This window comes from Spermophilus citellus (assembly GCF_964194105.1).
Source record: "Spermophilus citellus genome assembly, chromosome: 4".
Taxonomy (NCBI): Eukaryota; Metazoa; Chordata; class Mammalia; order Rodentia; family Sciuridae; genus Spermophilus; species Spermophilus citellus.
Genome location: NC_138185.1, coordinates 198,265,035 through 198,278,658, shown reverse-complemented (window position 1 = coordinate 198,278,658; position 13,624 = coordinate 198,265,035). Strand labels below are relative to the sequence as shown.

The 13,624-nt window shown below is 54.6% G+C and overlaps 1 protein-coding gene across 8 annotated transcripts in view; it reads right to left on the bottom strand.

The window, feature by feature from the left end:
* The window catches only part of PAPLN (papilin, proteoglycan like sulfated glycoprotein), a 33,802-nt gene that overhangs the window by 6,289 nt on the left and 13,889 nt on the right, over nucleotides 1-13,624 (bottom strand). For 4 of the 8 annotated variants that reach the window (XM_081290114.1, XM_081290112.1, XM_081290118.1 and 1 more), the window contains exons 8-23: nucleotides 13,534-13,614; nucleotides 13,269-13,441; nucleotides 13,032-13,158; nucleotides 12,437-12,563; nucleotides 12,004-12,069; nucleotides 11,318-11,525; nucleotides 10,552-10,734; nucleotides 10,273-10,414; nucleotides 5,623-5,703; nucleotides 5,149-5,410; nucleotides 3,934-4,036; nucleotides 3,446-3,584; nucleotides 1,998-2,463; nucleotides 1,157-1,294; nucleotides 839-963; nucleotides 490-643 (exon numbers count right to left, since the gene is read on the bottom strand). In XM_081290114.1, the coding sequence (XP_081146240.1) occupies nucleotides 490-643; nucleotides 839-963; nucleotides 1,157-1,294; nucleotides 1,998-2,463; nucleotides 3,446-3,584; nucleotides 3,934-4,036; nucleotides 5,149-5,410; nucleotides 5,623-5,703; nucleotides 10,273-10,414; nucleotides 10,552-10,734; nucleotides 11,318-11,525; nucleotides 12,004-12,069; nucleotides 12,437-12,563; nucleotides 13,032-13,158; nucleotides 13,269-13,441; nucleotides 13,534-13,614 (2,575 nt within the window). The remainder of the gene's footprint in view (nucleotides 1-489; nucleotides 644-838; nucleotides 964-1,156; nucleotides 1,295-1,997; nucleotides 2,464-3,445; nucleotides 3,585-3,933; nucleotides 4,037-5,148; nucleotides 5,411-5,622; nucleotides 5,704-10,272; nucleotides 10,415-10,551; nucleotides 10,735-11,317; nucleotides 11,526-12,003; nucleotides 12,070-12,436; nucleotides 12,564-13,031; nucleotides 13,159-13,268; nucleotides 13,442-13,533; nucleotides 13,615-13,624) is intronic. The other 4 variants (XR_014021470.1, XM_081290115.1, XM_081290117.1 and 1 more) reach the window with 4 other exon arrangements.

The window sequence follows — 13,624 nt, the reverse complement described above, 5'->3', positions numbered from 1 at the left end:
CTTCCTCTGCAGCCAGATTCAGCTTCCTACAATCACCTCTGTGTTCTGCTCAGAACACAGTCAGTAACTAACTGGGGTTCGTTTAGCCCATGGCTGGCTAAACATACCCACCACCTCCCTGTCTTCTCCCCACCCTACATATTTGCTACCAGGGCCTTGACTTGGGCATCAGCCCTCCACACACCCTCCATAAACTGAACCAAGCCTCAAGGCCTTCTTCCTCCAAGCTGGCTGGGCCCTCTAGCTCTGGCTACCTTCCCTTCCCTTCATCCCAGGCCTGTAGAGCTGCTTACAGGCAAGGGCTTCCCTTCCTCTCCACAAGGTCCAGCTCAAAGAGCCATGTTTCTCATCCTCACCTTGCAAAGCCCCATGCAGGAGTCAGCACGGCCTGGTTACAACATATACCTTTCCCTTCTCTCACCCACGGAGTCCATGGTCCCTGCCCTCAGATGGGAGAGACAGAGCAAGATGGCACTGCCGAGTTGTTACCTGGCTGCAGGCCATGGGTGTGAGGAGGAGACAGCCCCCAGGCCCCCTGCATCCCTCCTCGGGCTGAAATCCTGAGAACTGTGGTCCTGGACTGGGTCCCTGGTCTGAGGAAAGTGCCTCAGCTCAGTCTCAGACAGCACCACCATGTCCTCCCCTGTCATGAGGTTAGGAGAAGCAAGGTGTGAGCTGGGAAAGAAGGGAAAGGAAGGAAGGGTGGAGAAATGAGAGCCACAGTGTGGTTCCTGCCGTCAGGAGAAGCTGACCCATGGAAGCACTTTAGGCCCCTCTAAGGTGGGAACAGCCCTAGCACAGGCCCTCCCATCCAGTCCCACTCTGGGGCCTATGACACCTGTGATACGAAGCTGGATCTTCTGGGTGTCACTGCCTGGCCCGTGGCCACCACAGCTATAGATGCCAGCATCCTCTGCCTGCAGGGAGCTGATGACCAGGGAGCCATCAGACTGCAACTGGTGCCTGAATTGAAAGAGGGATGATGTGAGCTCAGGGCTCCTGAGGGCAACGAGTTCTCCCTCAGGCCCCAGTGCTGCTCCCAGAGTGGGTCCCAGCTCCGCAGAGCACCCCTGAGCCCACTTACCTCTGTCCCAGGGAAGGTCAGAGGGGCTACTGTGGGGAAAGACACAAACAGGACTGTCCCTGTTCAACATACCTGTCAGAGGAGATAAGATGGCCATCTTTCTGCCACCCACCCTGTGGTTCCGGGGAGGTGTTGCTGGGACACAAAAGCTGCACCATCTGCCCCAGGGCTGCCTGCACCAGGAAGGGCTGTGAACCTGCCAAGCTAATCCTGAAGAAGTGAGAGGTGACGCTCTGCCCCCTGGCATCAGGGCCAGGGACCACCTCTTGGGCACCAGAACAAACAGCTTGTCACAGACACTTGGGCCAGAGAGTCCCAAGGGAAGCCAACTCCAGCACCCCAGGGACTCAGGACTCGAGCCCCTCCCACCTGCCCACCATGCCCAGGCGCTGCCCCTCAACCTGCTCTTTCAAGAGCAACAAGGCACATGAAACTCAGGGGCTGAGAGGAGGCTGAGGAGTGACCCCCACATAAGATTCACATAGGTGGCCGGACTACATGCTTGACCCTATGGCCTGTAAGTTTTGTTTTTTCATTTTTTTCAAATCCCTTATTAATGATAACCCAGTCCCAAGAATAATAATGAATGGAACCCACACCAAATCTCCAGGAGAAATTCAGGGCAGGAAATAAGATCACCATGTTACAGGTCAAGAAACTGAGGCCCAGAGAAGCTGGGTGACTTGAAGCCAGCAACATTTTCTAGCTAGACAGGCCCTAGATACCAGCAAGAGATGACAGAGAACCCAGAAGCTGGAGTCTACATCAAGGTCTCATGGGGTCTCTGAAGCCTCAGCTTCCCCACCCATAGAAAGGAAGTTACAGGTGGCGATCAGAAGTTAGGGACGGAAGACGAGCCAGCTCTGCCTGGCCTGGGCACTCTATCCTCCTCCCTTGGGAAGGTGGGTCTCACCTGTAGGAAGAACCGTGGGAGGGTGGCGCTGGCTGTCTGGCATTTCCACCCAGTCCAGGGGTCCTGGAACCAAGCTCCTGGCCCCCAGGCCGGTCTCCAAAGGTAGCCTCCCCAGGGCCAAGCTCTTGTTCTCTCCACCAGAGGCCACCAGAAGGCAAGGGCAGTCTTGGAGCAGTAGCTCCTGTCCTGTTCGGACCAGGCTCCTGGGAGCCTCCGGGACTGCTGCCACCACCATCTGTGTATGTGCTCTGGCCAGAGACCCCAGGCTCAGGATGGTGGGGTCCATGTTGAGGCCCCCGACAGCTACTCATACACTCCTGCTCCGATGCAAAGTTATTGGCGTTGCCATGACAGCCACCATACCAGAAGCGGTTACACTGGCCCACAGATGGAACAAAGTACCAGCGGGCAGCCCAGTCTGCACAGGAGCCAAGGGCACTGGGCAGCAGGCACCGCACAGGGTAGGCTGGAAGGGGAAGGGGTGAGACGGGTCACCCAAGTGGACAATGAAAGCTGCACCCACCATCCCCTCAGCCTCAGACTTGGGAACCACATCTTTCTCCGTTTGTGGAGTGTGACTATAATCCTGCCTGGGCCACTGACCAGGCCTTGGGAACACAAAACACTTGAGAGTGTCCACTGCCCAGACTTGCCCTAAGCTAGGCCCCAGCCAGCTGTCAGCTCCTTCGGCCAGGTCCCTCTTGTTCCTCCCAAACTGGACACCCCAGCTAGAGCTTAACCTTACCGTGCCCATCCTGGTGGGTTTGTGACAATACCCAGCAAAGAGCCCACCCTTGTCCCCAGGACTCTACACCAGCCTTCAAACCTGCCCCCCGCTGCCAGCCCGCCCATTCTAACAGCCCTCCTGGCCAGCAGGGCCTGCTCCACCTCAACTTTCAGATGTGATCATGGTCACCCATCCAGGTGTCTGGCTTCCTGTAAAACCCTGACCACCAGCCTATCTGACTTCTGATATCTGCATGCTGGTCCCTGACAGCTCTACCCATGCATCCCGTGCTCCAGCCTCAATGACCCCCCCCCCCAGGCCCCAGCACTCTCTCCAAGACTGTCCCACTGCCCCATCCACGTCCCAAGCAAGATAAAGCCACTCCTGCCCTTCCCGGCACTGCTCACCCTGACACTGTCTCCACTTCAGGACGAGGCTGACTCCCAGGCACAACATGGGCCCTCTCTTTTCTCGGGATCCCTCCTTGCCACTTTCTCTAACTCCCAAAGCTGCCAGAAGGCCTCAAGTACAATCTTGGATACAAGAACAGTCTGGCACCGTTTTCTGGCCTGGCCTGGCCTCTAGTAGGCACTCAGGAATTTGTGGGAGGAATGGATGAGCTGACGGGCAAGTCTCTGTCACTGGGTGGGGGTGGGAGTGCAGGACACAGTGCGACTAGAGGCCACCTCCTGAGAAGGACGAGAAGAGTGTGTCCACTCACCATATCTGGGCTGGCCTGCGCAGCCCTCCCCAAGGGGGCCAGTTGCAGAGGCGACATTGTCATAGCAGCAGCCAAACTGGGAGCCCCGGCACTCACTGGGCTCATTCTGCTGGGCCTGGGGCCTATGGGCCTCAGGAACCTGGAGAGAAAGCCCAGGATTGAGAGGCTGAAAACAGGTCTGGCTCTTGGTGAGGACCCTGGGCTGCCTGGGGAAGGGCAGCAGGAACCAGGAAGAGACAGGACCACAAGTCTTAGGGTCATAGCCTCAGTGATGGGGGTGACCAGAGGCCAGGAGGATGTGGAATGAAGCTCCAACCATAAGCCAGGCCCATCTCTGAAGCCATGTGCCCCCAAACAGATGGCCCAGGCCAGCCAGCTTGCTGGAACTTTCCTGTACCAAGGTCAAAGCTGGAAAAATCCTGGGACAAGTAGCACTGAGAAAACCAGGGACAAGCTTGGTACCTCTCTCACAGGACCCAGATGCTTACCGTGGAAGACGCTGCCTGGGACCCTGGTCTGCTCCCAGATCTTGCGCAGCCAGCCTGCTGGGGACCCTCCGCCACAGACACCCCATCAGGACAGCATCCGTACCTAGGCAGACAGCACGCAGCACCCCTCAGTGCCCATCCCTGACCCCGGCCTTCCAGGGACCCTCATGCCTCATCTTCCAGCACCACAGGAGGCAGATTCTGAGGCTCCCCGCATGGAGGGTAAGACCCCTGGTGGAAGAGCATACTACTCCATGTGCCCCTGCCTCTGCCCATGTCTACTGCCACCTTGCAGCTGCCCGCGAGGGCTACAGTAAGCACAGGCTGCAGCCCTGAACACTGATACTTGATTCACACACCCTACCATGAATTAAGAAGGGGAATTCATCGGAGCCTGTCAAAATAGCAGGCTCCCAAGGAGCTTTCACAAAACAATAGCAGATGGCAAAAAGGGGGGTTAAAAGGAGCCCACCATTTATCTCACCTCCACCAACCAGGTGTTGGGAAGCAAGGTGAAAGAAATGTGGTGAAGCACTGTCTCTGTGCCAGTTGCTAACCTATTTCACCTTCACATCAATCCCCACCAAGTGGCCACCGTTGTTCCCAGTTCTCAGAAGAGGAGGCCAAGATCAGAGATTAAGTAACTTGCTTTAACTCACCCATGGCACAGCTAGTAAGTGGCTGGGCTGACAATCATCCCCAGGCTACTGACCCCAAAACCTGGGCCCTTCCACCCCAGACCCTGAGGGGCATCTGCCCAGGGCAAGCCTTGGAAGGAGAAAAACCAGCCCCAGGGAATTTGGCAGAGGTTGGAATGGCTCCGCCCTTCTCTGCCAGGCTGGAGTGGGTGGGGGTGTTGGGAACGGGTCAGCTTTGGTCCAGCTTCCCTGTGCCTGACTTGGATCTAGAGAGAGCTAGGTCCAGATCTAGAGCCAGAATCATCCCTCCGCCCTCTCCAAGCCTCTGGCTTCCTCTCCACAGGCTGATTTCAGCAGGGAAAACAGGAAGTTGTACCCAGCTCCAAAGCTAAGGCCCCAAGATTGCACAATCAGGGCAGCTCAGAGACAAAACCCTGGGAGTCCTAATCCTGAGCCCTGAAACCCTCTCCCCATCCCTTTTTCTGGGTGAAGACACCGCCCACCCACAGGCCCAGTCCCTTTTTTTTTTTTTTTTTTTTAAACCTGGTGAAGAAGAAGAACTGTCCCCAGCACCTACCTGCTCTGCTGACACAAGGCCCCAGTCCCAGGACAGCCTTGCCACTGTGGCCCAAGAGACGCTGTATGGCCATCTGGGCAGCACCCATGGGGACTGTGTCTGCAGTCACTAGTCCCTGAGCCAGACCTTGGGGGCAGCCAGTGGGGGGACTGCTGCAGAGAGGGGGCTGGGCCCAGGGCTGACAGTTGGAGGCCCTGGTCCCTTCTGGGATTGTTCTGGAGCCAGGGCCGTTCCTGAGCAGCCCAACGCTGGTCTCTGGAGTCTATAAAGGCAAAGCAAAAGCCACACTGATGTGTCCACCTGGCTCCTCTCCCTCCATTCATGTCCACATCTAACCTACTCTCCTCCATTTCCCCTAAATCACTCCTCTCAGCCATTGGTACATCCCCACCCTTGACTTCTACCTCCAGGTACCACCTACTCAGACATAAAGATGAGAAGCCCTGGGTAGGCAGCCGAGGCCCAGCTTCTCACCTGAGGCTGGAGCTTCCTGAGGACCCAAAGGCATCCAGGAGTCCCTGGGACCAGCATGCAAGTTCTGCACACTGGGGACCTCTGCACGGAACCAACACAATGAGTGTAGAGGGCAGGGTCCAGCAAAAAGAAGAGCCAAATACAAAATTAGCATCCCCACCACATAAAGCAAAATATGGTAGATTTTTTTTTTAATTGGGCTCAGTGGTAAAGCACGCTTAAAGCTCTGGGTTTGAACCTCCCCCCACACACACACACACAAAACGGAACAATGAAAAGATAAATAATCCAATTTTTAAAATGAACAAAGAAGGGGGCTGGGGATGTGGCTTAAGCGGTAGCGCGCCCGTCTAGCATGCGCGCGGCCCGGGTTCAATCCTCAGCACCACATACAAACAAAGATGCTGTGTCTGCCGAAAACTAAGAAATAAAATATTTTAAAAAATAAAAATAAAAATAAATAAATAAAAATAAATAAAATGAACAAAGAACTTAGACATTTCTCTAAACATACACAAATAGTCAAGCATATAAAAAGATCTTCATCATCACTTGTCATTAAGAAATTGCAGCGCTGGGGACATAGCTCAGTTGGTAGAGTGCTTGCCTCGCATGCATAAGGCCCTATGTTCAATCCCCCAGCATAACAAAAAAAAATGCAAATAAAAACCACAATGAGATAACACTTGGCCCCACTAGGATGTCTATATGCAAAAAAGGCTAAAAAAGAATATTGACATCACCAAACATACATTAAAAGAGTTAACCATACATTATATAAGTTTGACCTCAGTTTTTAAAATTCCATATTAAAAAATGTGAAAAACATCTAAATGTACAAGTTAGATGGTGGGTATGTGGCTGCTCATGGTACAGATTAAGCATGTTACTATGTAACAAAGTAATTAGAATAGATAAGTGAATATTCCCTTTCTACATGGATACAGCTTCCAGTCCCTAGGAACATTGAAAATAGTAATTTAGGATTGGAAGATACCAAGAGGTGTGCAGTAAGATCCTTAATTTTATTTCCTAACATAGCCAGGTCAGAACCTGGGATGAGGCTGATTTACAGTTTTTCCCATATCTGCATCTCCCACAGACAAGTGCCTACCATCTCTCTGGCCCTGTGTTCACATCCTTGGAATCTCTATCCATTGTCCCTTGGTCACCTCAAATTTAAAGGCATCTGTGCCAAGCCCGTCCTGCCCTCTGGCTTCCCCTCATACGACTCTTCCACCTCTGTAGGCTTAGCTCAGTCCAGGCCCTGGGCAGCGAGCCCTCATGGGCCACACCTGCCTTTCATTCCCACCATTTTTCTTCGTTTTAAATAGTGCTGGTGATGGAACCCAGGGCCTCGTGCATAAAAGGTCCCAGAGCTCTTTCTAGTGCATGAATTCCTGCAGTCTGCTCCCAGAGATGCCTGCATCTTCTCATCTGTCTCCACTTCCGTCTGATCCTCAGGCAGGGGCCAAACTTGTACTCTCAAATTTCATAGTGTCACCCTCTAGCTCCAGTCAATGTCTCCCCTGGGTCTTTCGAGTCCCAAGCCTGAAGCCCTTTGCATCCATCCAGACCTAAGAGCATCACCTCATCCCCAGGGCTGAGGACCCTCCTGGTCTCACAGCTACTGGGTACTTGAAATGTGGCTAAGTGATGGAGGAACTGAGTTTTCAATTTCATTTAATTACAAACAACTAAATTTTAAAATCAATATTGATTCACTTATTGAAAAACACTTAAGTATGTTTGTAATAACTTGGGGTCCAAATTTTATGAAATCTAGTTTTATAGTAAGTATTCTGGTGAAAATTTAGCATCTGAATTAATAGGAGCTGTAAGTATAAATTATGCATTAAATTTTGAAGACAGGTTTTAATTTTGTAAAAGAGAATACAAAGGCTAAAGTGCATCTCAGTGGTAGAGCACAAGGCCCCGAGGTCAATCCCTGTACTGGGGAGGGAGAGGGGGAGGGAGGGAGAGGGGGAGGGAGGGAGGGAGGGGGAGAGGGGAAGGGGAGAGAGAGAGAGAGAAAAAATATGCAAACTCTCAAACATTTTTATGTTGAGCCAGGCATACTTAGCAAGACCTTATCTCAAAAAAGAAAAAGAATCAGAGATGTAGCTTAGTGGTAAAGTACCCCTGGGGTCAATCTACAGTACCCTCCTCCCAAAAAATGCTGAATACATACTGAAAATATTTATATTGGATTGAATAAAATATATTATTTGTTTTGCGGTTGGAAATTAAACCCAGGGGCACTCTATCATTGAGCTGAATCCCCAGCCCGTGTGTGTGTGTGTGTGTGTGTGTGTGTGTGTGTGTGTTGCTGGGGATTGAACCCAGGGCCTTGTGAACACCAGACAGGCACTCTACAACTGAGCTATATCCCCACCCCTCCCAGCCCTTTTTAAAATGTTTATTTTGAGCCAGGGTTTCACTAAGTTGCCTAGGCTGGCCTTGAACTTGCAGTCCTACGGCCTCAGTCTCCTGAATATCTGGAATTACAGGAATGTACTACAATACACAGAAAATAAAATATATTTTTTTTTAAAGAGAGAGTGAGAGAGGGGAGAGAGAGAGAGAGAGAGAGAGAGAGAGAGAGAGAGAATTTTTTTAAATATTTATTTATTTTTTAGTTCTCAGCGGACACAACATCTTTGTTGGTATGTGGTGCTGAGGATCGAACCCGGGCCGCACGCATGCCAGGCGAGTGCGCTACCGCTTGAGCCACAACCCCAGCCCTAAATATATTCTTAAATATAAATTCATCTGTTTACTTTTACTTTTTTTTCCCCCTTGCAGCCCTGAGGACAGAATCCAGGGCTGCATACATGCCGGGCATATGCTCTACTCCTGAACTTCACTTCAGGTCACCTTTTGCTTTTTTAATGGGGCTCTATAAAGTCTGAACTGATATGCATGACTTAGATTCTACTTCCTGTGGAGAGTACTGCTCTAGGACCTAGAAAGAAGAGGAAGCAGAGGGCACTTGGACACCTAACCCTCAGTGGGTCTCCCCAAGGGACAGCCCCAAACCACTCCCCTTCCTTCTGACACACACCAGTAGGCTCTAGGGTATTAATTACCCAAAACACCAAAAACCACTTAGATTCTAAGTGATCACCCTGTGAACTTCCGTGGAAGTCCTAGAGATCATGAAGCTGGAAAATGTCCACAGAGAGAATAGAATGACGGGGAAGAATCAGAATCAAAATTACATACACATTTCAGGGAAATACCTTAAAGACGAATCCCATGAATGGATGGAGTTCAAGGCAATTTTAATTCTTTACATACTACTTTCTAATTTTTCCAAAACTTTCACACTGAGCAAACATTATTTTATAGTTATAAAAATAGCAATGTATTGAATTCTCTTCCCTCTCAGCCTGGCCCGAGACGACCTTTCCTGCTTTACTATGTGACCCCTACTTGTCCCTGGCGCAGGCTCAAGACTGCCTCTTCCAGGAAGCCATCAGGGCCCTGGACAGCAGAGTAGCTCCACCCAGAGACCCACACCTGGGTCCCAAGTGCCTTCCTGCTGGTGAGGCCAGAATCCAGGCCCAAGGTCTGGCCCTGAGAACCCTCCAGATGGTCACTGTGGCTAGGCCTGCCCACCGAGGCTCACTAACACCACCGCCATTTACTTGGGACCCACCACAGCCTGCACTATCAGAGGATAGTGCTTGCTGAGGGCCATACAACTGGTCAGCCCAGAGCGAATAAAATTCTCTGCTGTGGACTCATGGTTCTTTGGCCCCCTGCCATACACCTCCACTGGCACCCTGTCGTCCCCACCTCAAGGTCCCTATAGTCCCGATCACTAGCACTTCTACCATATCCTCCCCTTCAGCTCAGCTACAACCCACCCCATTCCTCAATGTCCCATCTGCACACCAGCAAATGCTGGCCTGTGCCCTTCCTTCCACAGATGCCCGTATCTGGACGCCCTTCCTTCCCCCTGCACCCAGGCATTCAACAAACAATTGCCGAGTACCTCTCTCCTGCTAGGTACATTCTGTGGAGGACATAAGGAGGAACGGGAAGTCATAGACACCGTCCTCAAAGAGCTTATAGCTAATAGGACTAAGAAGCTATATGTGCCCCCGTGCGGTGGAGGACACCTATAATCTCAGCAGCTTAGGAACCTGCTGCACGTTCCTACAGTGGCTGGGTGGCCCCACGGCACAGATGACCTGTCAGGCAGGAGGATCACAAGTTCAAAGAAAGCCTCAGCAACTTAGCAAAGCACTTAGCAACTCAGCGAGACCTTGTCTCTAATAAAATATTAAAAAGGGGTTGGGGCTGGGGGTGTGGCTCAGTGGTTAAGTACCCCTGGGTTCAACCCCAGTACCCAAAAAACAAAGCAGCAGCAGCAGCAGCTGTATGCCAACCACCACGGCAGCATGACATGAGTGGCACAGACATGAAGCACGCTGGGGGCAGTGGGGATGAGGGGAAGACACTGCTGCCCGGTGCGGGAAAGCAGGGCTGGCTTCTGAGGTCGCAGAAAGATGGACTTTGCAAGGGCAAAGGCTTCAGCAGACACAGAGGCAGAGAGGGCGGTAGGGGGCTGCCCGCAGGAGTGCGGCTGGGTGTGCAGTGAGTGGGAAGGTCAGTCCTGGGCCCGCCCTCCCGTGACCTCACCCTGAGGAAGATGGCAGGACTGCGAGTTGCAGGTCTCCACCTCCGTGGGCTTTGCCTGCTGCAGGTTCTGACAGTGGCTGGGCGGCCCAATGGCACAGATGACCTGTCGCCTCCGAGTCCCAGAGCTGCAGCTCTTGGAGCACTGGGGCCGAGGGTGGGAGTGGGAAGATAGGGACTCTAAGGCTGGGGCACCCACAGGAAGAGGGGGAAGGGAAGGCACCCCGCAGTGCACATCAGATCCAGGTGGGTCAGCAGGTAGGGGCAAGGACAAACACTCACAAGACCCCAGGTGCCAACATGCCAGGCCTGGACATTGAGGAGGGGACAGGCTTCACGCACACAGGGCTCAGTGAGTGGCGGCTGGTCCTCCAAGGAGCACGCAGAGGCATGGAGCAGAGACCCCTCATCACCCCGGCAAGTAACGCTCCGCCTCCGGATGCCGGCACCACAGGTGACAGAACACTGCAAGGTCAGGCTGTCAGCAAGAGCTGCCCGAGGGGGCGCTGATGAGTGGGACAGCTCGAGGCCCACCAGGCCTGGCGTATGAGTAGGACATACTCATCCCATTGCCTGTGTCCTGACCCCAGGCCCAGAGAGGCTGTCACTCCCCTGAGGTCACAGTCTGACCATGGCAGCTGATACCAGGCCAAGGGACATTCTTCACCTCCCTTCATTTGTAACTTGAGCATATGTAGATGCTGAAGTAATGACCAGCAGCCCCAGCCCCTGGAAGCCCCTCCCCTGCCCTCGAACTACATGCTCAGCTGCTTCTTCAGGCCAAGGCCGAGGCTTCCCAACCAGCCCAGGACCAGGATCCAGGAACCTGCTTCTAGTCATCCCTGGTCACAGCTTCCAAGACAGCCACCTATGAGGTGCTAGGCCTCATGCTCAGGGCCCTTCACTGACCCTCTCAGAGACCACTGCCACCCGCCCAGGATCTCAGTTTCCACAGCAGAGGACAAGCCTCCAGCCCAGCCTGCTGCTGCCCAGGCCTAAGGCCCAGCTCTGGTTTCTAGCCCAGCCTGGTCAGGGCCAGAGGCCTCACCTCTCCCCAGGGCTCCATGCTCCAAGCTGCACAGCGCTGTAGGTTGCAGGCCTGTGTGGACGGGGGCTTCGCAGGCAGGCCCGCACACGCGGCCTCCTCAGCTGCCTCCTGGCCGCCGGCCCCATCAGACAAGACACAGTAGACAGAGCGGGACTGGGAGCCACCTCCACAGGAGGCTGAGCAGGGCGCCCACGGCCCTGCCTTCCAGCTGGTGAGGATGGGAATTGGGTAAGACTGGCCTGGGAGCAGCTGCCCTCACACACAGGAGCAGACGCGTGGGGAGGACCCCAACTCCAGCCCTGCCCACCCTCTGAACATCCAGGACCCTGAGGGTGGGGACAAAGAGCTCTGCATGAAGATCACAGGAGGCCCTCCCAGGCATGCCCCCACCGTTCAATGGCCATCTGAGGGATCCTGACGACTGAGCCTGGCCACTGCTCCTCAGGGTCCCTATCCTTGCTCACCCCAGATCCCTCTTCCTTCTCACCAGGTCCCCAGCGCCCCAGCCAGGCCGTTTCTTAGTGTCCAACCTTAGATGGGAAAGTCTTAGATGGCTCCCCAACGTGTGGCCCTAGAGGAAAGGGTGACCCCCACACACCAGGCAAAGCCAAGCCCACCACCAGCTCACAAGGATAGCTGCCACCAAGGCCGGTGGGCAGCACTGCGGGAGCCCGTGGCCAGATTACCTGTTCCCACACACACGCTGGGCCCCAGCACGGCGCCAGGCTCCGGGCCGGTGCAGGTAAGAGATCCTTTGTGCACGAACAAAGGCATTGCTGCTGCCGACAGGCCCTTAGCCAGACCCCTGGCTCATCCCTAGCATGTGCCAAGCTAAGCCCCCTGTGACTCAGGCAGGGACCTCCAGTACTGTCCCCAGCCCGCTGCCACCAGCCTGGACATTCTGAGGACTGCATGGGCATACAAGGGTGGAGATAAGGGCCCTGGGCCTCATGTTCAGGGCCCTTCATGGACTCCCTCAGAGTCCCCAGCCACAGCTCTGCAGAGCCCTGGGCCCCCCAACCTCTTTGTTCTACTCCAAAAGCACCTTAGACACCCCCTCCCTTCCCACCCAGGTTCCTGGGCCCCACCACGAGTGGAAGGGGCCCACAAGGGCCTCACCGCTTGGTCTGCGGGCAAGGCTGAGGATTGCAGGGGCGGCGGTCAGCCGGCCGAGGCTGGCGCTGGCACAGGTGGTCGGGGTAGGCCTCATGGTCGATGGTGCAGAACACCAGGCGGGACTGGTGACCTGTGTGGGGTCAGAGCCAAGGAGGGCAGCCGTCCGTCAACTCTCAGGAAACACTCCTTCTCTGGGCCAGGCACTGCTCTGGACTCCACCCACAGGTCATCCTGATTAAGTATCAGACAACCCTCTCAGGTGGGCCTGATCATCACCCCCAATTTACAGATGAGGAAACCAAGGCTCAGAGTCTTAGCCAAGAGTGACAGCTGAGCCTGACACCTGGTCATCAGCTGCTGGCCTGGCCTCCACTCCCAATGGAATAATGTAAAGTCCTCCCTCTTGGGGTCCTGCATGGAATCCTACAGATCCCCAAGTGTCCCCAAGGTGACCCCACAACCTGAGATTTTTCACCTACCAGTCCTCACTGCCTCCGACCTGCCTTGAGGAGAGAGCTGCTACTTGCCCACCTGTGTGGCTTACAGTGCCTTGAACCCAGGGCCTGCTCCCTCCCCTGGCCACCGGCCGGGTGCTCACCACCACCACACTGGGCACTGCAGTCACTCCATGAGCCGTGGCTCCAGCTGAAGACACCTGGCTGGGGGCTGCCCAGGGGCAGGTGGTACTCGTAGCGCACACCAGGGTTGGGCTCCTGGCTGAGGAGCTGTGCAGGGGGGTCCCTGCTGAGGTCAGGCCGTCCCATTGGCCAGCCTCAGGCTGAGACTCCCAGCCCAGCTGTGTGCCAGTCCCTATGCCACCCAGGACCCTGCTCACCTCAATGACCAGGGGCTCTGAGGTGGGACCACGGGCCTGGAGCCGCTCAGGGGCCAGGTCCCCCTCAGCACCCCGCTCGTACTGCAGGATGGTGCTGGCCACTGGCAGAGCCTGGGCTGCCTCGATGGTCCAGTGCCCGTTGAGATAGTACTCACCACGGACGTTCTTCACCGCTGTGTAGGGGACAAGTGCCCCGGTCAGCCCTGAGGGCAGAGGCTCCTCCCACACAGACCAAACTCACCCAGCACCCAAACTGCTGCCTCACCCAGGAAATTTCTGCTAGCAGCAGCCTCCTCGATGTGGATGCTGGTGGCCCCCATGGGAACTATGAAGATCTGGTTGTAGCCTGATGGGCA